At 50.7% G+C, this 26,198-nt stretch overlaps 1 protein-coding gene across 1 annotated transcript; it reads left to right on the top strand.

Annotated features, from left to right (window-relative positions):
• The first annotated feature begins 11,797 nt into the window (after window positions 1-11,797).
• On the top strand, window positions 11,798-16,566 carry LOC137362922 (transmembrane protein 88-like). The gene is made up of 2 exons (XM_068027076.1): window positions 11,798-12,240; window positions 16,287-16,566. The coding sequence occupies exons 1-2, from the start codon at window positions 11,965-11,967 to the stop codon at window positions 16,551-16,553; spliced, it is 543 nt and encodes a 180-aa protein (XP_067883177.1). The 5' UTR covers window positions 11,798-11,964; the 3' UTR covers window positions 16,554-16,566.
• Window positions 16,567-26,198: the final 9,632 nt, after the last annotated feature.

The raw sequence follows: 26,198 nt of genomic DNA, 5'->3' as shown, positions 1-26,198 counted from the left end.
GCCCTTTATCAATCCCAAACTAACTCCACTGCCCTGCTCTCTCCCCATAGCCCTGTATCAATCCCAAACTAACTCCACTACCCTGCTCTCTCCCCAAAGCCCTGTATCAATCCCAAACTAACTCCACTACCCTGCTCTCTCCCCAAAGCCCTGTATCAATCCCAAACTAACTCCACTGCCCTGCTCTCTCCCCATAGCCCTGTATCAATCCCAAACTAACTCCACTACCCTGCTCTCTCCCCAAAGCCCTGTATCAATCCCAAACTAACTCCACTACCCTGCTCTCTCCCCAAAGCCCTGTATCAATCCCAAACTAACTCCACTACCCTGCTCTCTCCCCGTAGCCCTGTATCAATCCCAAACTAACTCCACTACCCTGCTCTCTCCCCGTAGCCCTGTATCAATCCCAAACTAACTCCACTACCCTGCTCTCTCCCCATAGCCCTTTATCAATCCCAAACTATCTCCGCTACCCTGCTCTCTCCCCATAGCCCTGTATCAATCCCAAACTAACTCCACTACCCTGCTCTCTCCCCGTAGCCCTGTATCAATCCCAAACTAACTCCACTACCCTGCTCTCTCCCCATAGCCCTTTATCAATCCCAAACTATCTCCGCTACCCTGCTCTCTCCCCATAGCCCTGTATCAATCCCAAACTAACTCCACTGCCCTGCTCTCTCCCCGTAGCCCTGTATCAATCCCAAACTAACTCCACTACCCTGCTCTCTCCCCATAGCCCTTTATCAATCCCAAACTATCTCCGCTACCCTGCTCTCTCCCCATAGCCCTGTATCAATCCCAAACTAACTCCACTACCCTGCTCTCTCCCCATAGTCCTGTATCAATCCCAAACTAACTCCACTACCCTGCTCTCTCCCCATAGCCCTGTATCAATCCCAAACTAACTCCACTGCCCTGCTCTCTCCCCGTAGCCCTGTATCAATCCCAAACTAACTCCACTACCCTGCTCTCTCCCCATAGCCCTTTATCAATCCCAAACTATCTCCGCTACCCTGCTCTCTCCCCATAGCCCTGTATCAATCCCAAACTAACTCCACTACCCTGCTCTCTCCCCATAGTCCTGTATCAATCCCAAACTAACTCCACTGCCCTGCTCTCTCCCCATAGCCCTGTAACAATCCCAAACTAACTCCACTACCCTGCTCTCTCCCCATCGTCCTATATCAATCCCAAACTAACTCCACTACCCTGCTCTCTCCCCATAGTCCTGTATCAATCCCAAACTAACTCCACTACCCTGCTCTCTCCCCATAGCCCTGTATCAATCCCAAACTAACTCCACTCCCCTGCTCTCTCCCCATCGTCCTGTATCAATCCCAAACTAACTCCACCACCCTGCTCTCTCCCCATAGCCCTGTATCAATCCCAAACTAACTCCACTACCCTGCTCTCTCCCCATCGTCCTGTATCAATCCCAAACTAACTCCACCACCCTGCTCTCTCCCCATAGCCCTGTATCAATGCCAAACTAACTCCACTACCCTGCTCTCTCCCCATAGTCCTGTATCAATCCCAAACTAACTCCACTACCCTGCTCTCTCCCCATAGCCCTGTATCAATCCCAAACTAACTCCACTACCCTGCTCTCTCCCCATAGCCCTGTATCAATCCCAAACTAACTCCACTCCCCTGCTCTCTCCCCATCGTCATGTATCAATCCCAAACTAACTCCACCACCCTGCTCTCTCCCCATAGTCCTGTATCAATCCCAAACTAACTCCACTACCCTGCTCTCTCCCCATAGCCCTGTATCAATCCCAAACTAACTCCACTACCCTGCTCTCTCCCCATCGTCCTGTATCAATCCCAAACTAACTCCACTACCCTGCTCTCTCCCCACAGCCCTGTATCAATCCCAAACTAACTCCACTACCCTGCTCTCTCCCCATAGTCCTGTATCAATCCCAAACTAACTCCACTACCCTGCTCTCTCCCCACAGTCCTGTATCAATCCCAAACTAACTCCACTACCCTGCTCTCTCCCCATAGTCCTGTATCAATCCCAAACTAACTCCACCACCCTGCTCTCTCCCCATAGCCCTGTATCAATCCCAAACTAACTCCACTACCCTGCTCTCTCCCCATAGCCCTGTATCAATCCCAAACTAACTCCACTACCCTGCTCTCTCCCCATAGTCCTGTATCAATCCCAAACTAACTCCACTACCCTGCTCTCTCCCCACAGTCCTGTATCAATCCCAAACTAACTCCACTACCCTGCTCTCTCCCCATCGTCCTGTATCAATCCCAAACTAACTCCACCACCCTGCTCTCTCCCCATAGCCCTGTATCAATCCCAAACTAACTCCACTACCCTGCTCTCTCCCCATAGTCCTGTATCAATCCCAAACTAACTCCACTACCCTGCTCTCTCCCCATCGCCCTGTATCAATCCCAAACTAACTCCACTGCCCTGCTCTCTCCCCATCGTCCTGTATCAATCCCAAACTAACTCCACTGCCCTGCTCTCTCCCCATAGCCCTGTATTAATCCCAAACTAACTCCACTGCCCTGATCTCTCCCCATAGCCCTTTATCAATCCCAAACTAACTCCGCTACCCTGCTCTCTCCCCATAGCCCTTTATCAATCCCAAACTAACTCCGCTAACCTGCTCTCTCCCCATCGTCCTGTATAAATCCCAAACTAACTCCACTACCCTGCTCTCTCCCCATCGTCCTGTATCAATCCCAAACTAACTCCACTGCCCTGCTCTCTCCCCATAGCCCTTTATCAATCCCAAACTAACTCCACTACCCTGCTCTCTCCCCATCGTCCTGTATCAATCCCAAACTAACTCCACTGCCCTGCTCTCTCCCCACCGTCCTGTATCAATCCCAAACTAACTCCACTACCCTGCTCTCTCCCCATCGTCCTGTATCAATCCCAAACTAACTCCACTGCCCCGCTCTCTCCCCATAGCCCTGTATCAATCCCAAACTAACTCCACTACCCTGCTCTCTCCCCATCGTCCTGTATCAATCCCAAACTAACTCCACTGCCCCGCTCTCTCCCCATAGCACTGTATCAATCCCAAACTAACTCCACTACCCTGCTCTCTCCCCATAACCCTTTATCAATCCCAAACTAACTCCGCTACCCTGCTCTCTCCCCATAGCTCTTTATCAATCCCAAACTAACTCCGCTACCCTGCTCTCTCCCCATAGCCCTGTATAAATCCCAAACTAACTCCACTGCCCTGCTCTCTCCCCATAGCCCTGTATCAATCCCAAACTAACTCCACTGCCCTGCTCTCTCACCATAGCCCTTTATCAATCCCAAACTAACTCCGCTACCCTGCTCTCTCCCCATAGCCCTTTATCAATCCCAAACTAACTCCGCTACCCTGCTCTCTCCCCATAGCCCTGTATAAATCCCAAACTAACTCCACTGCCCTGCTCTCTCACCATAGCCCTTTATCAATCCCAAACTAACTCCACTACCCTGCTCTCTCCCCATAGCCCTGTATCAATCCCAAACTAACTCCACTACCCTGCTTTCACCCCAAAGCCCTGTATCAATCCCAAACTAACTCCACTGCCCTGCTCTCTCCCCATAGTCCTGCATCAATCCCAAACTAACTCCACTGCCCTGCTCTCTCCCCATAGCCCTGTATCAATCCCAAACTAACTCCACTACCCTGCTCTCTCCCCAAAGCCCTGTATCAATCCCAAACTAACTCCACTACCCTGCTCTCTCCCCAAAGCCCTGTATCAATCCCAAACTAACTCCACTACCCTGCTCTCTCCCCATCGTCCTGTATCAATCCCAAACTAACTCCACTGCCCTGCTCTCTCCCCACAGCCCTGTATCAATCCCAAACTAACTCCACTACCCTGCTCTCTCCCCATAGTCCTGTATCAATCCCAAACTAACTCCACTGCCCTGCTCTCTCCCCACAGTCCTGTATCAATCCCAAACTAACTCCACTACCCTGCTCTCTCCCCATAGTCCTGTATCAATCCCAAACTAACTCCACCACCCTGCTCTCTCCCCATAGCCCTGTATCAATCCCAAACTAACTCCACTACCCTGCTCTCTCCCCATAGCCCTGTATCAATCCCAAACTAACTCCACTACCCTGCTCTCTCCCCATAGTCCTGTATCAATCCCAAACTAACTCCACTACCCTGCTCTCTCCCCACAGTCCTGTATCAATCCCAAACTAACTCCACTACCCTGCTCTCTCCCCATCGTCCTGTATCAATCCCAAACTAACTCCACCACCCTGCTCTCTCCCCATAGCCCTGTATCAATCCCAAACTAACTCCACTACCCTGCTCTCTCCCCATAGTCCTGTATCAATCCCAAACTAACTCCACTACCCTGCTCTCTCCCCATCGTCCTGTATCAATCCCAAACTAACTCCGCTGCCCTGCTCTCTCCCCATCGTCCTGTATCAATCCCAAACTAACTCCACTGCCCTGCTCTCTCTCCATAGCCCTGTATTAATCCCAAACTAACTCCACTGCCCTGATCTCTCCCCATAGCCCTTTATCAATCCCAAACTAACTCCGCTACCCTGCTCTCTCCCCATAGCCCTTTATCAATCCCAAACTAACTCCGCTACCCTGCTCTCTCCCCATAGCCCTGTATAAATCCCAAACTAACTCCACTACCCTGCTCTCTCCCCATCGTCCTGTATCAATCCCAAACTAACTCCACTGCCCTGCTCTCTCCCCATAGCCCTGTATCAATCCCAAACTAACTCCGATACCCTGCTCTCTCCCCATAGCCCTTTATCAATCCCAAACTAACTCCACTACCCTGCTCTCTCCCCATCGTCCTGTATCAATCCCAAACTAACTCCACTGCCCTGCTCTCTCCCCATCGTCCTGTATCAATCCCAAACTAACTCCACTACCCTGCTCTCTCCCCATCGTCCTGTATCAATCCCAAACTAACTCCACTGCCCCGCTCTCTCCCCATAACCCTTTATCAATCCCAAACTAACTCCGCTACCCTGCTCTCTCCCCATAGCTCTTTATCAATCCCAAACTAACTCCGCTACCCTGCTCTCTCCCCATAGCCCTGTATAAATCCCAAACTAACTCCACTGCCCTGCTCTCTCCCCATAGCCCTGTATCAATCCCAAACTAACTCCACTGCCCTGCTCTCTCACCATAGCCCTTTATCAATCCCAAACTAACTCCGCTACCCTGCTCTCTCCCCATAGCCCTTTATCAATCCCAAACTAACTCCGCTACCCTGCTCTCTCCCCATAGCCCTGTATAAATCCCAAACTAACTCCACTGCCCTGCTCTCTCACCATAGCCCTTTATCAATCCCAAACTAACTCCGCTACCCTGCTCTCTCCCCATAGCCCTGTATCAATCCCAAACTAACTCCACTACCCTGCTTTCACCCCAAAGCCCTGTATCAATCCCAAACTAACTCCACTGCCCTGCTCTCTCCCCATAGTCCTGCATCAATCCCAAACTAACTCCACTGCCCTGCTCTCTCCCCATAGCCCTGTATCAATCCCAAACTAACTCCACTACCCTGCTCTCTCCCCAAAGCCCTGTATCAATCCCAAACTAACTCCACTACCCTGCTCTCTCCCCAAAGCCCTGTATCAATCCCAAACTAACTCCACTACCCTGCTCTCTCCCCATCGTCCTGTATCAATCCCAAACTAACTCCACTGCCCTGCTCTCTCCCCACAGCCCTGTATCAATCCCAAACTAACTCCACTACCCTGCTCTCTCCCCATAGTCCTGTATCAATCCCAAACTAACTCCACTGCCCTGCTCTCTCCCCACAGTCCTGTATCAATCCCAAACTAACTCCACTACCCTGCTCTCTCCCCATAGTCCTGTATCAATCCCAAACTAACTCCACCACCCTGCTCTCTCCCCATAGCCCTGTATCAATCCCAAACTAACTCCACTACCCTGCTCTCTCCCCATAGCCCTGTATCAATCCCAAACTAACTCCACTACCCTGCTCTCTCCCCATAGTCCTGTATCAATCCCAAACTAACTCCACTACCCTGCTCTCTCCCCACAGTCCTGTATCAATCCCAAACTAACTCCACTACCCTGCTCTCTCCCCATCGTCCTGTATCAATCCCAAACTAACTCCACCACCCTGCTCTCTCCCCATAGCCCTGTATCAATCCCAAACTAACTCCACTACCCTGCTCTCTCCCCATAGTCCTGTATCAATCCCAAACTAACTCCACTACCCTGCTCTCTCCCCATCGTCCTGTATCAATCCCAAACTAACTCCGCTGCCCTGCTCTCTCCCCATCGTCCTGTATCAATCCCAAACTAACTCCACTGCCCTGCTCTCTCTCCATAGCCCTGTATTAATCCCAAACTAACTCCACTGCCCTGATCTCTCCCCATAGCCCTTTATCAATCCCAAACTAACTCCGCTACCCTGCTCTCTCCCCATAGCCCTTTATCAATCCCAAACTAACTCCGCTACCCTGCTCTCTCCCCATAGCCCTGTATAAATCCCAAACTAACTCCACTATCCTGCTCTCTCCCCATCGTCCTGTATCAATCCCAAACTAACTCCACTGCCCTGCTCTCTCCCCATAGCCCTGTATCAATCCCAAACTAACTCCGATACCCTGCTCTCTCCCCATAGCCCTTTATCAATCCCAAACTAACTCCACTACCCTGCTCTCTCCCCATCGTCCTGTATCAATCCCAAACTAACTCCACTGCCCTGCTCTCTCCCCATCGTCCTGTATCAATCCCAAACTAACTCCACTACCCTGCTCTCTCCCCATCGTCCTGTATCAATCCCAAACTAACTCCACTGCCCCGCTCTCTCCCCATAGCCCTGTATCAATCCCAAACTAACTCCACTACCCTGCTCTCTCCCCATCGTCCTGTATCAATCCCAAACTAACTCCACTGCCCCGCTCTCTCCCCATAGCACTGTATCAATCCCAAACTAACTCCGCTACCCTGCTCTCTCCCCATAGCCCTGTATAAATCCCAAACTAACTCCACTGCCCTGCTCTCTCCCCATAGCCCTGTATCAATCCCAAACTAACTCCACTGCCCTGCTCTCTCACCATAGCCCTTTATCAATCCCAAACTAACTCCACTACCCTGCTCTCTCCCCATAACCCTTTATCAATCCCAAACTAACTCCGCTACCCTGCTCTCTCCCCATAGCTCTTTATCAATCCCAAACTAACTCCGCTACCCTGCTCTCTCCCCATAGCCCTGTATAAATCCCAAACTAACTCCACTGCCCTGCTCTCTCCCCATAGCCCTGTATCAATCCCAAACTAACTCCACTGCCCTGCTCTCTCACCATAGCCCTTTATCAATCCCAAACTAACTCCGCTACCCTGCTCTCTCCCCATAGCCCTGTATAAATCCCAAACTAACTCCACTGCCCTGCTCTCTCACCATAGCCCTTTATCAATCCCAAACTAACTCCGCTACCCTGCTCTCTCCCCATAGTCCTGCATCAATCCCAAACTAACTCCACTGCCCTGCTCTCTCCCCATAGCCCTGTATCAATCCCAAACTAACTCCACTGCCCTGCTCTCTCCCCATAGCCCTGTATCAATCCCAAACTAACTCCACTACCCTGCTCTCTCCCCAAAGCCCTGTATCAATCCCAAACTAACTCCACTGCCCTGCTCTCTCCCCAAAGCCCTGTATCAATCCCAAACTAACTCCACTGCCCTGCTCTCTCCCCATCGCCCTGTATCAATCCCAAACTAACTCCACTACCCTGCTCTCTCCCCATAGCCTTTTATCAATCCCAAACTATCTCCGCTACCCTGCTCTCTCCCCATCGTCCTGTATCAATCCCAAACTAACTCCACTGCCCTGCTCTCTCCCCATCGTCCTGTATCAATCCCAAACTAACTCCACTGCCCTGCTCTCTCCCCATAGCCCTGTATTAATCCCAAACTAACTCCACTGCCCTGATCTCTCCCCATAGCCCTTTATCAATCCCAAACTAACTCCGCTACCCTGCTCTCTCCCCATAGCCCTTTATCAATCCCAAACTAACTCCGCTACCCTGCTCTCTCCCCATAGCCCTGTATCAATCCCAAACTAACTCCACTGCCCTGCTCTCTCCCCATAGCCCTGTATCAATCCCAAACTAACTCCACTGCCCTGCTCTCTCCCCATCGTCCTGTATCAATCCCAAACTAACTCCACTGCCCTGCTCTCTCTCCATAGCCCTGTATTAATCCCAAACTAACTCCACTGCCCTGATCTCTCCCCATAGCCCTTTATCAATCCCAAACTAACTCCGCTACCCTGCTCTCTCCCCATAGCCCTTTATCAATCCCAAACTAACTCCGCTACCCTGCTCTCTCCCCATAGCCCTGTATAAATCCCAAACTAACTCCACTGCCCTGCTCTCTCACCATAGCCCTTTATCAATCCCAAACTAACTCCGCTACCCTGCTCTCTCCCCATAGCCCTTTATCAATCCCAAACTAACTCCGCTACCCTGCTCTCTCTCCATCGTCCTGTATCAACCCCAAACTAACTCCACTACCCTGCTCTCTCCCCATCGTCCTGTATCAACCCCAAACTAACTCCACTACCCTGCTCTCTCCCCATCGTCCTGTATCAACCCCAAACTAACTCCACTACCCTGCTCTCTCCCCATCGTCCTGTATCAACCCCAAACTAACTCCACTACCCTGCTCTCTCCCCATCGTCCTGTATCAACCCCAAACTAACTCCACTACCCTGCTCTCTCCCCATAGCCCTGTATCAATCCCAAACTAACTCCACTGCCCTGCTCTCTCCCCTATCACTTAGACCAAGTGTTTTTGGTCACCTGTCTGAATATTTCCGACCGGTTCAGTGTTAAGCTGTGCGTCCCATTACATTCCTGTGAAGCCAGGTACAATATATTAATTTAAAATTCTAATGAAATGGCTGCAATATAAGGAGGTGGAAGTTGTGCTTCAGTTGTATAAAGCTCTGGTTAGACCCCAACTGGAGTAACTGTGTCCAGTTGTGGGCCCCACACCTCAGGGAGGATCTATCGGCCTCGGAGAGGGTGCAGTGCAGATTCACCAGACTGATCCCGGGGCTAAAGGGTTAAATTACGAGGACAGGTTGCACAGACCCGGCTTGTATTTGCTCGAGAGTCGAAGATTAAGGGGTGATCTAATCGAGGGGTTTAAGATAGATTTTTGTTTGGTGAGGGGGACAATGGGTTACAGAACCCTTGAACGGTGGCTCACTGGGTAACGTTCTCGCCACTGAATCAAAACGTTGTGGGTTCGATCCTTGCTCCGAAGGCTCGGCTGACTCTCCTCGTGCAGTACTGAGGGAGGGCTGCTCTGTCGGAGATGCCTTCTCTCAGATGAGACATAAAACCGAAGCCTTGTCTGCTCCCTCGGGTGGGTGTCAAAGATTCCTGAGCTCTATCTGAAGAAGAGCAGGGGAGTTCTCCCTGGGTGGCTAATATTTACCCCTCAAACACCAACACAAGAAATAACAGATGAGCTGGTCATTGCTAGTTTGTGGGATCTTGCTGTGATCAAATTAGCTGCCACGTTTCCTGCATCACATCAGTGACTTCATTGGTAAAGAACTTTGGGGCGTCGCAACAGGTATAATTGGCTGTAAATTGCTTTGGGATGAACTGGGATCACAAAAGGCGCTATATAAATGCAAGTCTTTCCTTCAAGGTGGCTAGATGGAGTTAAGCTGATAATCACCCACGATCTAATTGAATCGTGGTGGAGCAGGCTCGAGAGGCCGTGTGGCCTCCGATACTGGGTCCCAAGGTATTATTTACTGTCAGAAGACTATCTGGTTTGTATTTGTGTGAATCTGTACTGGTTGTTTCCACCATTCCCCCCCCCCCTCACTCACTGGAATAACGTGTGTGGAATAATTATGCACTGCCGTCCGTCCGGCGGTCTCTGACCTCCTGATTTGCCTCAGCTGCCCTCCTTTGTCCTGCACTGTGACCCTTGACCCCATAAATGGGCGATGATATCGCTCCCTGTTGTCTGTATCTCGCTAAGAATCATGAGTTTCCCTGCTCTTTGCCCTACAACAGGAGACTATCAGCCATGACTCAGTGGGCCACACTCTGTGAGAAGGTATTTGGTTCGAATCCCACTTCTGCTCAAAATGCAGGACAGTACTTTTTTTTATTCTTTCATGGGATGTGGGCGTCGTTGGCAAGGCCAGCATTTGTTGCCCATCCCTAATTTCCCTTGACAACTGAGTGGCTTGCTAGGCCCTTTCAGAGGGCAGTTAAGAGTCAACCCCATTGCTGTGGGTCTGGAGTCAGATGTAGGCCAGACCAGGTTAGGACGGCAGATTTCCTTCCCAAAAGGACATTCGTGAACCAGATGGGTTTTTGTGACAATCGATGATAGTTTCGTGCCACCATTACTGACGCTAGCTTTCAATTCCAGGTTTTTATTAATTAATTAATTGAATTTAAATCCCACCAGCTGCCGTGGTGGGATTTGAACCCATGTCCCTGGGGCATTGGCCTGGCCCTCTGGATCACTAGTTCTGTGACATTACCACTCGGCCACCGTCTCTCCAGAGCGCTGCACTGCCAGAGGTGTCCAAGGTCCTGTGTGCCCGCTCAGGTGGATGTAGAAGATCCCCTCGCTCTATTTGACGGAGAGCAGGGGGAGTTCTCCCTGGCGCCCCCGGACGATGTTCGTCTCTCAGGCAACATCACCAACAGCTATCAGATTCATTCATCACATTGCTGTTTGTGGGATCTTGCTGTGCGCAAATTGGCTGCCACAGTCCCTACATTACATCAGTGGCTATACGTCCAACGTACTTCATTGGTGAAGAACTTTGGGAAGTCTAGAGGTCGTGAAAGGCACGTTTCTCTTTTAAATTTCTCTCCCCTTTTCTTGACTTGGGCTCGGGCCTAGCTGTTTCCATGGTTACTGGCTATCCCTCACATAAGCAGCCATATTTCACGGGCAGGCCTCGTATCAGCTCCCAATTCCCGACATGGGTTTTTTAATTTTGCTCCTGGGATGTGATCGTCACTGGCAAGGCTTGGCATTTATTGCCCATCCCAGGTTGCCCCTTGAGAAGATGGTGACAAGCATCTCCTTGAACTACTGCAGTCCTATGTGGTGAAGGCACTCTCCCCCCCCTCCCCCCCAGTCCCCCAGCGCTGTTGGGTTCTAGCATTCTGGGACCCAGACCCAATAATGATGAAGCAAAGCCTGATATAGGTTCAAGTTGGGATGGTGTGTGACCTGACGCAGAGTTCATCCCTTTGGCAACCTGGAACACTCCTAGGAGCCTAACCGGGCCTGTCTGTCTCTGTATGTGTCAGGACCACAGCAAGTGGCGCTTTTACCCACAAAGGCGACAGTCTTGTCTATCAGTGTGTCCCAATGCCTCTCTCTCTCTGTCCCTTATTAACTAGTCGAGGATGTATCTGATAAGCTTCACTTGTCTCCTAAGGTAGTTGAACTCTCGGTGGAGGAGATCCCTCTGTGTGCACGTGTGTGTTTTTATGTGTGAGTGTGTACACGGGTGAGTGTGAATCTGTCTGAGTGAATGCCAGCAGCTGTGCTGTCTCTGCGGCCTCTGAAGGCCCCTTTGAGGCCTACTCCAGGATGTAGTACAAACAGCCTGTCAGTTCAGCAGCTCACTCTCACCTCCCTACTGTGCTTCCCCCTGCCCCCACCCACACACTAATACGCTCTCCCCGTCTCTCGTGATATCACTGAGGGGGGTTATCTCACATTCCAGGATTAACTGTGGGGCCCACTCCTGGTGCCTGCGAGGAGAGGCCTGACGTCGCTCACTTTAGTGACTGTGAGAGAGAGAGAGAGAGAGAGAGAGACAGCGAGGATCTCTGAGAAAGCAACAGCTCTGGGAAACTCTCTCCTGCCTGGGCTTACAGTGAAGCTTCTAGAAAAGTCCATCCGGGCCGGGGAGCGCGTGCAAGGAGGCTTGACGAGGAGAACGCTTTCTCTGGGTCTTGGCGCCTCCATGTCTGACTGCGGGGCCTCGCCAGGCCGCCCGGCCGCGCGGCGCGGGAGTGTGGAGAGGCCGCCGGCCATCCCGCCTGCCTACTCCAGCGACCCAGGCCGTGACGAGACACTGCAGCTCCGCAGCACGCTGGACTGCTGGGCCTGTGCCGTGCTGGTCACTGCCCAGAACGCGGTGGTCGGCCTCTTCAACATCCTGCTCATTGCTGCTGTCTTCGGGACGGTCCTGATGCCCGCCTCCATAATGGTTGTGTTCGGCTTCCTCTGCCACTCGCAGGTGAGTGAGTGAGTCAAGCAGCACCTCGATTTTAAAATTCTCACCCTTGTTTTCAAATCCCTCCATGGGCCTCACCCTCTCCCTATCTCTGTGACCCTCCTCCAGCCCCACGACCCTCCGAGATCTCTGCCCTCCTCCAATTCTGCCCTCTTGACCATCCATCGATTCCCATCGCTCCACCATTGGCGGCCGTGCCTTCAGCTGCCTGGGGGCTCCCGAGCTCTGGAATTCCCTCCCTAAACCCTCTCCGCCTCTCTCTCTTTCCTCCTTTAAGACGCCCCTTAAAACCGACCTCTTTGACCGAGCTTTTGGTCGCCCGTCCCGAATATCTCCTTACGTGGCTCGGGGTCAGATTTTGTTCGATAATCACTTCCGGGATGTCTTGCTAAGTTGAAGGTACTATATAAATGCAATTGTTGTTGGTGACCCGCTGGCCCGAAGTGACAGGAAAGGCCCAGGGTTTGACCCCCGCTCTGTGCTGGGTGATCAAACACCAGGTCGAAACGTGCGGGAGGTCGTTTGAGGGGTGGGGAGGGGGAGTTGCTAGAATCAGCCTCAGTGCCTTTGGGTGAGAGAAGGAACTGAATGTCAGGGCTCCTGATCCCCATTCAGCGTCTCTGTGGCTCTCTGTGTGCCCAGAAACGGATCGGGCTTCACTGCAACGCCCCCCCCCCCCCGATCGAATTGCCCTCCCGTACGTAAGGGTGGTCGCTTAGGTGAGGTACCTGAGGGGCACTTGATGTCCGCGGGGGCTCCCCGACCGATCCCAAGTAAGAGTCAAACACCGCACTCGAGATAGTCAGACTCACCTAGTCGTGGAAGTGAAGCACGCCTGGAGTGGGATCTTGCTGTGTGCAATTCTGGCTGCCGTGTTCCCTTCACTGCAACAACGAATGCACTTCAAGAAAGTATTTCATTGACTGTCTGTGCTGAAGTGGTGAAAGGCACTATATAAATGCAAATTCTTTCTCACGGTGAACAGTTCCGGTCTCCATTTTACAGAAAGGAACAGGCACTGGGGAGAAGTTGCAAAAATAATTTACTGGAATGAGAGGGTGTAGCAATCAGGAAAGAGTGAGCAGGCTGGGGCTCTTTTCTCTAGGAAAGAGAAGGCTGAGGGGTGACCTGATTGAGGGCTTTAAAATGATGAAGGGCTTTTGATCGGGTAGACAGAGAGAAGATGTGGGAGGAGACCAGAACTAGGGGGTCATCAATATAAGACAGTCACTAATAAATCCAACGGGGAATTCAGGAGAAACCTCTTTCCCCAGAGAGTGGTGAGAATGTGGAACTCGCTCCCACAGGGAGTGGTCGAGGTGAATAGTGTCGATACATTTAAGGGGAAGCTGGATAAACACATGAGGGAGATAGAAATAGAAGGATGTGGTGATAGGGTGAGAGGAAGTGGGGGGGGGGTGGAGGCTCGTGTGGAGCATAAACACCAGCACGGAGCAGATGGGCCGAATGGCCTGTTTCTGTGCTGTAAGTTACTGACGGAGGGTATTCAGCCCCTCCTCCCCACTCTCCCAGAACAGAGGAGATTTAAGCCATTGGACATCTAAGCACTACACCATCCCCCGGTGTCAGGCATAAAGAGTTCAGACAGACCTACACGCTGATGCATTCCAGGCGAAGGAGGAGACAGGGAGAGAGAGAGAGAGAGAGAGAGGGTCTGGCCTTCATCATCTCTGTGGTTGAGATGGTTTTACTCCTCCTTCCCCCTCCCCCTGTCACCCCCTCTCTCTTTCGAGAAGGGTTTCGGAAGAGTCAAGCTGCTTGCGGTCTTTGAAAGGGCGAAGGGAAATTCTAGGCCTGGTGTTCTTTATTGTCCCGGCCCTTAAGAATATTTTCCCAGCGCTTGGAGGGCCTGCACGCAGCCTCCTGGACCATCCAGCGTCCCGGCCTCCATTCCTTTTTCACGGATCCACTCCGGACACCGTCCACACCCAGCCCCTCCCTTGGAACGGTGCATCCTTGGCCTAGGAGTGAAGAGGGGCCTCAGATTGGGAGTGAGGGGCAACCTTGGCCTTCTGGTGTATTGAATATTTTATAAAAAGACAATTTCAAAACTGACAAGCATCGAATACCTTCCTCACTCCCCATACTACTTAATACCCCACCCAGTCTGCTCCCAATCTCCTATACCATGTATCATGCCTCTTACTTCCATCACACGCCTTTCATACTCACTGGGTTGAGATCAAGAATCAGCACACACCCCGTCAGCAGTCTCTAACCTCAGCCTTTCACAGGCCCTCAAACCTGTGGGAGTCCTCACTCCACACATATTACACTTTTAAAATAAAAGCCATGCTGATGAAAGGTCACAGACCTGAAACGTTAACTCTGCTTCTCTCTCCACAGATGCTGCCAGACCTGCTGAGTATTTCCAGCACTTTCTGCTTTTATTACACTTTTAAAACCTCATTTTGACATCATCTAACCACCCTTTCCTGATTAACTTCTTCACTCCAACTTCTACCAAAGATGGGCCTTGGGCTTTGGGCTTTGTTACCTTAGGCTTTGGGCTTTGTATCTTGGGCTTTGGGTTTTGGACCTTAGGCTTTGGGCCTTAAGCTTTGGCTTTGGGCTTTGACCTTTGTACTTTGGGCTTTGTATCTTGGGCTTTGGGTTTTGGACCTAAGCTTTGGGCTTTGACATTTGGGCCTTGGGTCTTAGGCTTTGGACTTTGGGCTTTAAAGCTTTGGCTTTGGGCTTTGACCTTTGTACCTTAGGCTTTGGGCTTTGTACCTTGGGCTTTGGGTCTTGGACCTTAGGCTTTGGGACTTAAACTTTGGGCTTTGGGCTTTGAGCCTTAGGCTTTGAACTTTCTACCTTAGGCTTTGGGCCTTGGGCCTTAGCTTCTCAATTAACAGATGAGGTACTTGCAGTCTTCCGGTGGAGGTTTGTGTTCAAAACTAATATTTTGACTCTTTATTCTGATGCGGGTCTCTTCCCAAGTGGAGGCTACAGATGGAGGCTGGCGGTTGCCAAGCTGGGCCCTATACTCCAGTCTTGGCCACACTGCTATTTACAGCGGTTGCCATGGCGATATTCAAACTATGGTTTGAGACAAAACTATTAATAGTTCTGTACGTTCTCATGCACACTGAATGGTAGAGGACGGATAGAGACTTTGTTGGGGGGGTGGGGAGTGGGTGGAGGGAGCATCCTAATGGTACTCAGTCATCCATTAATCCCTAGGCCCCTCCTTTAAATCTCCCTGCTTTGAGTTTTTCTCCCTCTCTGTTTTTTCCAGAATATTCTTGTTGGATTTCTTAACAACTTGCGCTCATGGGAACAGTCTTAAAACTCTGGCCTAGTTTTATGCAGTTCCGCATGTAAACACTGACTTTCCGAGAAACACATAGTAGAAAAGAGGCCATTCGGCCCATCGTACCTGTGCTGGCTCTTTGAAAGAGCTCTCCAATCAGTCCCACTCTCCCTCCCAGCTCTTCCCCCAATCCCTGCAAATTTTTCCCCTTCAAGTATTTCTCCAATTCCCCCTTTTGAAAGTTACTATTGAATCTGCTTCCACCGCCCTTTCTAGCAGCGTGTTCCAGATCACAACAACTCGCTGCGTTATAAAAAGAAATTCTCCTCATTTCCCCCTCTGGTTCTTTTGCCAATTATCTTCAATCTGTGTCCCTCTGGTTACCGACCCTCCTGCCACTGGAAACAGTTTCTCCTGATTTATTCTATCAAAACCCTTCGTGATTTTGAACGCCTCGATTAAATCTCCCCTTAACCTTCTCTGCTCTCAGGAGAACAATCCCAGCTTCTCCAGTCTCTCCACATTAAGTGAAGTCCCTCATCCCTGGTCCCATTCCAGTAAATCTACTCCGCACCCTCTCCGAGGCCTTGACATCATTCCTAAAGTGCGGAGCCCGGTATTGGAGACAATCCTCCAGCTGAGGCCTAACAGGTGATTTATAAAGTTTTATTTTTAACTCCGTTGTAACTCTGTTCTTACTTTGTAGTAGCTGCTGTAACTCTGCGGTAACTCGGCTGTAATTCCTGTGGTAACTCTGTCCTCTCCCTCGCAGGTTCTGAATTCCCATGCCGCCCACTGCAAGGAGCTTCTGAACGACAACAGTTCCACCGCCCTGATGGTGGTGGGGTTTGTGCTGGTGACGCCGCTGGCAGTCCTCGCCCTGGCTGCCTACTGCCGCCTCGCCCGCCACCTGCAGCTCGGCCTGTGCTTCATCCCCTACAGCAAGGCCGTGTACCGGAACCTTCCAGCCTCCCGCTACCGCGGGGCGGGCCTCTGCTGCCTCAAGACGGGCGAGACGGCGGGAAAGGTTTGGGTGTAGCCCCCCCGGAGCCAATGGAACATGTCACAGTGTGTGTGTGTGGGGGGGGGGGAGGAGTGGGGGAGGGGAGTTTGTGGGGTTCACCCATTACTGAGGGGGAATTGGGGGGGGGGGGGGGTGGCGGGGGTAGGTGTTTGTAGGGTCTGTACCTAAACTGAGGGGGATTGGTGGGGGTGGGTGTTTGTTGAGGGCCACCCCATTGCCGAGGGGGAGTTCTGTGGTGCGGAAGAGGGCGGGGTGCTAAGAAAGGGAGCAATAAACATTTCACTCTTCCCACCCGCACCACTATGGCGAATTCCACCCCTGCCCATCCTGGAAATGCCCAGGGGCCCCGCCTGCCCTCTGGTGCCTTAACCAGACGCTATTCAACTGCTGAAGGCATCGCGCCGCGACCTGTGCGAGTGATCTGGCCAACTCTGGCTGGGCCTGTTCCTAGAGGCTTCTCATGACCTCTGACCTCCAACCGTCCCGCCATTGGCCCATCCTCCGGGCGCATCGCCTTCCCACGGCCAATCGGAAAGGGAACAGGCTCCTCAGTTGAATTCACCTTGACGGACTTTGTCTCCCATCCCCGATAATCGTGTCACTAATAAATCAAAGCGTTTAAATAAAAATGAAAGCACAATTTTGATTAATGGTGCCCCACCTTATGATTTTTCACCTGATAGTTTCTCTTGGAGAGTCCAGGGCAATCCTGTAGGGTTGGTACCTCCAGGCCACATGGTTGGTCAGTCGGTATCCGTGGGGATGAGGACAGGGGACTCCACACGCGAATCATTAATTATCTCTGACTGAACCGTCCAAGGGATGTGGTGGGGAGGGGGTGCGGGGGAAGGTTGGTTGGTTGTTGGTTCCCGACATTTCACAATTTATTTGTCTCGGGTTGTTCGTCATCTGCATTTTTTTAGTTCTAATTTACTGCGAGTGGAAGCAGGTTGACAAGACTTGGGGAGCAAGGGTCGTGTCGGGAGCTTACGCCTCGCTCAAGGTTGGGGATGCGAAGGAATATTTTATCCTCGCACAACACCAAGGGGACTAGGTTCCCAGTAAAGGGAACTAATTTGGAGGTGCGGTGGGGATTAAAAATGGCAAGCTGGATCAATAAATGTTAAAAAAGCGGGGGTAGACGGAAATTTGAGGAGACCCTACACTCTCTCGGGGGGGTCGATAGCCCGACAACAACTCACCATTGCTCAGGGCCATGGGCCTCCCTGTTTCTCTGTGCACGCCCGCAGGGCAACTGAGTTTTGTAGAGAGCCACTGGAAATAAAATAAGCCCTTTAATAAAGAGGAATCAAGAGTCCGCGTACCTCTTTGCTGCGCGTGTTGGTCACTGGTGAGCAGGATGGAGCAGGCCTCCTGCACTGCCTTCTGGGTAGGATGATAGCACGGGGCTGATGAAGGGGTGATCTAATCGAGGGGTTCAAGATGATTAAGGGGTTCGAGAGGGGTCGATAGAGGGAAACTATTTCCTCTGGTTTGGGGGGAGAGTCCAGAACAAGAGGGCAGAACCTGAAAATTGGAGCCAGGCCCGTTCAGGGGCTGATGTCAGGAAGCACTTGTTCACACAAAGGGGAGTGGGAATCTGGAACTCTCTCCACCCAAAAAAAAGACTGGGGATCAATTGAAAATTCCAAAACGGAGATTGATAGATATTTGTTGGGTAAGGGGAACCAAAGCGGGTGGGTCGGGGGGGTTACGATACAGAGCAGCCATGATCGAAGTCAATGGTGGAACACACTTGAGGGGCTGAATGGCTTCTTCCTGTTCCCTCTGCTCTGATGTATAATTCTGCAAATATTATTTCCTTTTTATTTGGCTCAGTGGGCAGCACCAACGACTCTGCGTCAGAACGATCGAGTCCCACTCCGGAGGCATGAGCCCACGATCCAGGCCGACGCTCCCAGTGCGGTACTGAGGGAGTGCGACACTCTCAGAGGCACCATTTGTCAGGTGGGACGTAAAAGATCCCATTCAAGTAGAGCGAGGGGGTGGCGGGCGTTCTCCCCGGGGTTCTTGGTCCAATATTTACCCCTCAGGCAACACCAAAAAAACCCCCCCCCAGATTATCTGGTCATTATCACATTGCTGCTTGTGGGATCTTGCTGTGCGCAAATTGGCTGCTGCCGTTCCTACATCACAACAGTGACTACTTGTCAAAAAAAAAAAGCTCTCTGGTGGCTGTGAGGTGCATTTGAGGCGTCAAAAGGTGGTGAAAGGCGCTAATGGGAATGCGGGCTCTTACCTTGCCCGCGCGCTTGACTGTTCTTTCAAAGAGTCAGCACGGGCAAAATGGGCCGAGTGGCCTCCTTCAGTACTGTAAGTCTCAATGGCCATTCGTTGCTCCACCTTGCACAACACACGTACTGGAAATCAGTCTGGCCCTCTGAGCAGGAAGGACGGGATTAACATTTCAGGGTGACTCCCCTCCATCGCAAATGGTGGGGGCCAAGGGGTGGGGGTTTGCCATTCATTTTTACAGAGTCCCCTCGCCCTTCCCCCCCCCCCCCCCCCCCCAACCCCGTTGCCACTCTCTTAGTGGCTCAGTAACCTTAACGGGCTGGGTCAGAGCCCAGAGCAGGCTGGATGAATCCGGAAATTTCCACTCCCTGTCAGACAGGCGATGGAAAGTCCTGCTCCGTCCCACAACTGTAGTTAGAGCGGGGATCGCAAAGAGGAGAGCGGGAGCGATAGGGATCTTTTACAATCCCTGTAAGTGCAGTGCAAATAAATGGAATCTTCCCTTGGTGCTTACTTGGTGGAAGGGATGTGGGAGTCCTGGGATTCAAAACGATGGCCTGGTGTGTGTATGTGTGTGTGTGTCTCTCTCTCTGTCTTGCTGTTACGACCAGGTGAGGAAGGGGTCTAGGGTTCCCTCTCAGCCTTCACCTGGTCTTATCGTAACAGGGTTTAATTTTAAACACACTGTGTTTTTAGCTCCCACTTGGTGAATCCTTATTCACTGCTTTCCAATTATAAGGTAAAGAAACCAGCACAAACAGGCTTTCTTAGGTTTAAAGAAGAAAAGTTGAATTTATTAAACTTCAACTCCAATTTGGTTAACGTCTAACAGATGCATGATTCGCCCCACGCGGGCATGCATACATGATACACACCTGCAAATAGAGACAGAAAAGAGCAGAAGAAAAATAAAGTGGAAACGTTTGAGGTAACAGCTGAAGAGTTTTTGTTACGGTTCTTCGAGCTCACTGCAGAGTCCTTGATTGCAGGTAGATCTTGCTTTTATTTGGGGCCCAGTATTCTTCTTAAACCTTGTTCGATGCAGGAGACTTTCCTCTCTTGGGGTTCATGTGTCTTCAGTGGATTCAGAGGCTTGTGAGAAAGAGATGGGAGCAGACAGGAGACTCACTGGAACACTCTGATATACCCCACACCCCTCACTGTTACACTCTCTGATATACCCTACACCCCTCACTGTAACTCTCTGATATACCCCACACCCCTCACTGTAACACTCTCTGATATACCCCACACCCCTCACTGTTACACTCTCTGATATACCCTACACCCCTCACTGTAACACTCTGATATACCCCACACCCCTCACTGTAACACTCTCTGATATACCCTACACCCCTCACTGTAACACTCTGATATACCCCACACCCCTCACTGTAACACTCTGATATACCCCACACCCCTCACTGTAACTCTCTGATATACCCCACACCGCTCACTGTAACACACTGATATATCCCACACCCCTCACTGTAACACTCTCTGATATATCCCACACCCCTCACTGTAACACTCTGATATATCCCACACCCCTCACTGTAACACTCTGATATATCCCACACCCCTCACTGTAAACACTCTCTGATATATCCCACACCCCTCACTGTAAACACTCTCTGATATACCCCACACCCCTCACTGTAACACTCTGATATACCCCACACCCCTCACTGTAACACTCTCTGATATACCCCAAACCCCTCACTGTAAACACTCTGATATACCCCACACCCCTCACTGTAACACTCTGATATACACCACACCCCTCAGTGTAACACTCTCTGATATACCCCAAACCCCTCACTGTAAACTTTCTGATATACCCCACACCCCTCACTGTAACACTCTGATATACACCACACCCCTCAGTGTAACACTCTCTGATATACCCCACACCCCTCACTGTAACACTCTGATATACCCCACACCCCTCACTGTAGCACACTGATATCCCCACACCCCTCACTGTAACACTCTGATATACCCCACACCCCTCACTGTAACACTCTGATATACCCCACACCCCTCACTGTAACACTCTGATATACCCCACACCCCTCACTGTAACACACTGATATACCCCACACCCCTCACTGTAACACTCTGATATATCCCACACCCCTCACTGTAACACTCTGATATACCCCACACCGCTCATTGGAACACTCTGATATACTCCACACCCCTCACTGTAACACTCTGATATACCCCACTCCCCTCACTGAAACACTCTGATAATTCCCACACACCTCACTGTAACACTCTGATATACCCCACACCCCTCACTGTAAACACTCTGATATACACCACACCCCTCACTGTAACACTCTGATATACCCTACACCGCTCACTGTAACACTCTGATATACCCCACACCCCTCACTGTAACACTCTGATATACCCCACACCGCTCACTGGAACACTCTGATATACACCACACCCCTCACTGTAAACACTCTGATATACACCACACCCCTCACTGTAACACTCTGATATACCCCACACCGCTCACTGTAACACTCTGATATACCCCACACCCCTCACTGTAACACTCTGATATACCCCACACCGCTCACTGGAACACTCTGATATACTCCACACCCCTCACTGTAACACTCTGATATACCCCACACCGCTCACTGTAACACTCTGATATACCCCACACCCCTCACTGTAACACTCTGATATACCCCACACCGCTCACTGGAACACTCTGATATACTCCACACCCCTCACTGGAACACTCTGATATACTCCACAACCCTCACTGTAACACTCTGATATACCCCACACCGCTCACTGGAACACTCTGATATACTCCACACCCCTCACTGTAACACTCTGATATACCCCACTCCCCTCACTGAAACACTCTGATATGTCCCACACCCCTCACTGAAACACTCTGATATACCCCACACCCCTCACTGTAACACTCTGATATACCCCACACCGCTCACTGTAACACTCTGATATACCCCACACCCCTCACTGTAACACTCTGATATACCCCACACCGCTCACTGGAACACTCTGATATACTCCACACCCCTCACTGGAACACTCTGATATACTCCACAACCCTCACTGAAACACTCTGACATAACCCACACCCCTCACTGGAACACACAGATATACCCCACACCCCTCACTGAAACACTCTGCTATACCCCACACCCCTCACTGTAACACTCTGATATATCCCACACCCCTCACTGTAACACTCTGATATACCCCATACCCCTCACTGTAACACTCTGATATACCCCAACCCCTCACTGTAACACTCTGATATACCCCATACCCCTCACTGTAACACTCTGATATACCCCACACACCTCACTGTAACACTCTCTGATATACCCCCACACCCCTCACTGTAAACACTCTGATATACCCCACACCCCTCACTGTAAACACTCTGATATACCCCAAACCCCTCTCTGTAAACACTCTGATATACCCCACACCCCTCACTGTAACACTCTGATATACACCACACCCCTCACTGTAACACTCTCTGATATAACACCACACCCCTCACTGTAAACACTCTGATATACCCCACACCCCTCACTGTAAACACACTGATATACCCCAAACCCCTCATTGTAAACACTCTGATATACCCCACACCCCTCACTGTAACACTCTGATATACCCCACACCCCTCACTGTAACACTCTCTGATATACCCCCACACCCCTCACTGTAAACACTCTGATATACCCCACACCCCTCACTGTAACACTCTCTGATATACCCCCACACCCCTCACTGTAAACACTCTGATATATCCCACACCGCTCACTGGAACACTCTGATATACTCCACACCCTTCACTGTAACACTCTGATATACCACCACACCCTTCACTGTAACACTCTGACATATCCCACACCCCTCACTGAAACACTCAGATATACCCCACACCCTTCACTGTAACACACTGATATACCCCACACCCCTCACTGTAACACTCTGATATACCCCACACCCCTCACTGTAAACACTCTGATATACACCACACCCCTCACTGTAACACACTGATATACCCCACACCCCTCACTGTAACACTCTGATATACCCCACACCCCTCACTGTAACACACAGATATACCCCACACCCCTCACTGTAACACACTGATATACCCCACACCCCTCACTGTAACACTCTGATATATCCCACACCCCTCACTGTAACACTCTCTGATCTACCCCCACACCCCTCACTGTAAACACTCTCTGATTTACCCCACACCCCTCACTGCAACACTGTGACATACCCCACATCCCTCACTAACACACTCTGATATACCCCACACCCTTCACAGTAACACTCTGATATAACCCACACCACTCACTGTAAACACTCTGATATACCCCACACCCCTCACTGTAACACTCTCTGATATACCCCCACACCCCTCACTGTAAACACTCTGATATACCCCACACCCCTCACTGTAAACACTCTGATATACCCCAAACCCCTCACTGTAAACACTCTGATGTACCCCACACACCTCACTGTAACACTCTGATATACCCCACACCCCTCACTGTAACACTCTCTGATATACCCCCACACACCTCACTGTAACACACTGATATACCCCACACCCCTCACTGTAACACTCTGATATACCCCACACCCCTCACTGTAACACTCTCTGATATACCCCCACACCCCTCACTGTAACACTCTGATATACCCCACATACCTCACTGTAACACACTGATATACCCCACACCCCTCACTGTAACACTCTGATATACCCCACACCCCGCACTGTAACACTCTGATATACCCCACAATCCTCACTGTAACACTCTGATATACCCCAAACCCCTCACTGTAAACACTCTGATATACCCCACACCCCTCACTGTAAACACTCTGATATATCCCACACCCCTCACTGGAACACTCTGATATACTCCACACCCCTCACTGTAACACTCTGATATCCCCCACTCCCTCTCACTGATACACTCTGATATACACCACACCCCTCACTGTAACACACTGATGTATCCCACACCCCTCACTGCAACACTGTGACATACCCCACATCCCTCACTGTAACACACTGATATACCCCACACCCCTCACTGTAAACACTCTGATATATCCCACACATCTCACTGTAACACTCTGATATACCCCACACCCCTCACTGTAACACTCTGATATACCCCACACCCCTCACTGTAAACACTCTGATATATCCCACACATCTCACTGTAACACTCTGATATACCCCACACCCCTCACTGTAACACTCTGATATACCCCACACCCCTCACTGTAAACACTCTGATATATCCCACACATCTCACTGTAACACTCTGATATACCCCACACCCCTCACTGTAACACTCTGATATACCCCCACACCCCTCACTGTAAACACTCTGATATACCCCACACCCCTCACTGTAAACACTCTGATATACCCCAAACCCCTCACTGTAAACACTCTGATATACCCCACACCCCTCACTGTAACACTCTGATATACCCCACACCCCACACTGTAACACTCTGAAATACCCCACATCGCTCACTGTAACACTCTGATATATCCCACACCCCTCACTGAAACACTCTGAAATACCCCACATCGCTCACTGTAACACTCTGGTATATCCCACACCCCTCACTGAAACACTCTGATATACCCCACACCCTTCACTGGAAACACTCTGATATATCCCACACCCCACACTGTTACACACTAATATACCCCACACCCCTCACTGTAAACACTCTGATATATCCCACACCCCTCACTGAAACACTCAGAAATACCCCACATCGCTCACTGTAACACTCTGATATATCCCACACCCCTCACTGAAACACTCTGATATACCCCACACCCCTCACCATAACACTCTGATATACCCCACACCCCTCACTGTAACACTCTGATATACCCCACTCCCCTCACTGAAACACTCTGATATACACCACACCCCTCACTGTAACACACTGATGTACCCCACACCGCTCACTGTAACACTCTGATATACCCCACACCCCTCACTGTAACACTCTGATATACCTCACACCCCTCACTGTAAACACTCTGATATACCCCACACCCCTCACTGTAACACTCTGATATACCCCACACCGCTCACTGGAACACTCTGATATACCCCACACCCCTCACTGTAACACTCTGATATAACCCACACCCCTCACTGTAACACTCTGATATACCCCGCACCGCTCACTGGAACACTCTGATATACCCCACACCCCTCACTGTAACACTCTGATATACCCCACACCCCTCACTGTAACACTCTGATATACTCCACACCCCTCACTGTAACACTCTGATATACCCCACTCCCCTCACTGAAACACTCTGCTCTACCCCACACCGCTCACTGGAACACTCTGATATACCCCACACCCCTCACAGTAACACTCTGATATACTCCACACCCCTCACTGTAACACTCTGATATACTCCACACCCCTCACTGTAACACTCAGATATACCCCACACCCCTCACTGTAACACTCTGATATACCCCACACCCCTCACTGTAACACTCTGATATACCCCACACCCCTCACTGTAACACTCTGATATACTCCACACCCCTCACTGAAACACTCTGATGTATCCCACACCCCTCACTGTAACACTCTGATATACCCCACACCGCTCACTGGAACACTCTGATATATCCCACACCCCTCACTGTAACACTCTGATATACCCCACACCCCTCACTGTAATAGTCTGATATACCCCACACCCCTCACTATAACACTCTGATATACCCCACACCCCTTACTGTAACACTCTGATATACTCCACACCCCTCACTGAAACACTCTGATGTATCCCACACCCCTCACTGTAACACTCTGATATACCCCACACCCCTCACTGTAATAGTCTGATATACCCCACACCCCTCACTATAACACTCTGATATACCCCACACCCCTTACTGTAACACTCTGATATACTCCACACCCCTCACTGTAACACTCTGATATACCCCACACCCCTCACTGAAACACTCTGATATACTCCACACCCCTCACTGTAACACTCTGATATACCCCACACCCCTCACTGAAACACTCTGATATACCCCACACCCCTCACTGAAACACTCTGATATACTCCACACCCCTCACTGGAACACTCTGATATATCCCACAACCCTCACTGTAACACTCTGATATACCCCATACCCCTCACTGTAACACTCTGATATACCCCACACCCCTCACTGAAACACTCTGATATACCCCACACCCCTCACTGTAACACTCTGATATATCCCACACCCCTCACTGTAACACTCTGATATACCCCATACCCCTCACTGTAACACTCTGATATACCCC

This window comes from Heterodontus francisci, unplaced genomic scaffold, assembly GCF_036365525.1.
Source record: "Heterodontus francisci isolate sHetFra1 unplaced genomic scaffold, sHetFra1.hap1 HAP1_SCAFFOLD_918, whole genome shotgun sequence".
NCBI classification, from domain to species: Eukaryota; Metazoa; Chordata; class Chondrichthyes; order Heterodontiformes; family Heterodontidae; genus Heterodontus; species Heterodontus francisci.
The sequence above is the reverse complement of the archived record's forward strand: the minus strand, read 5'-3'. Positions and strand labels throughout refer to the sequence as shown.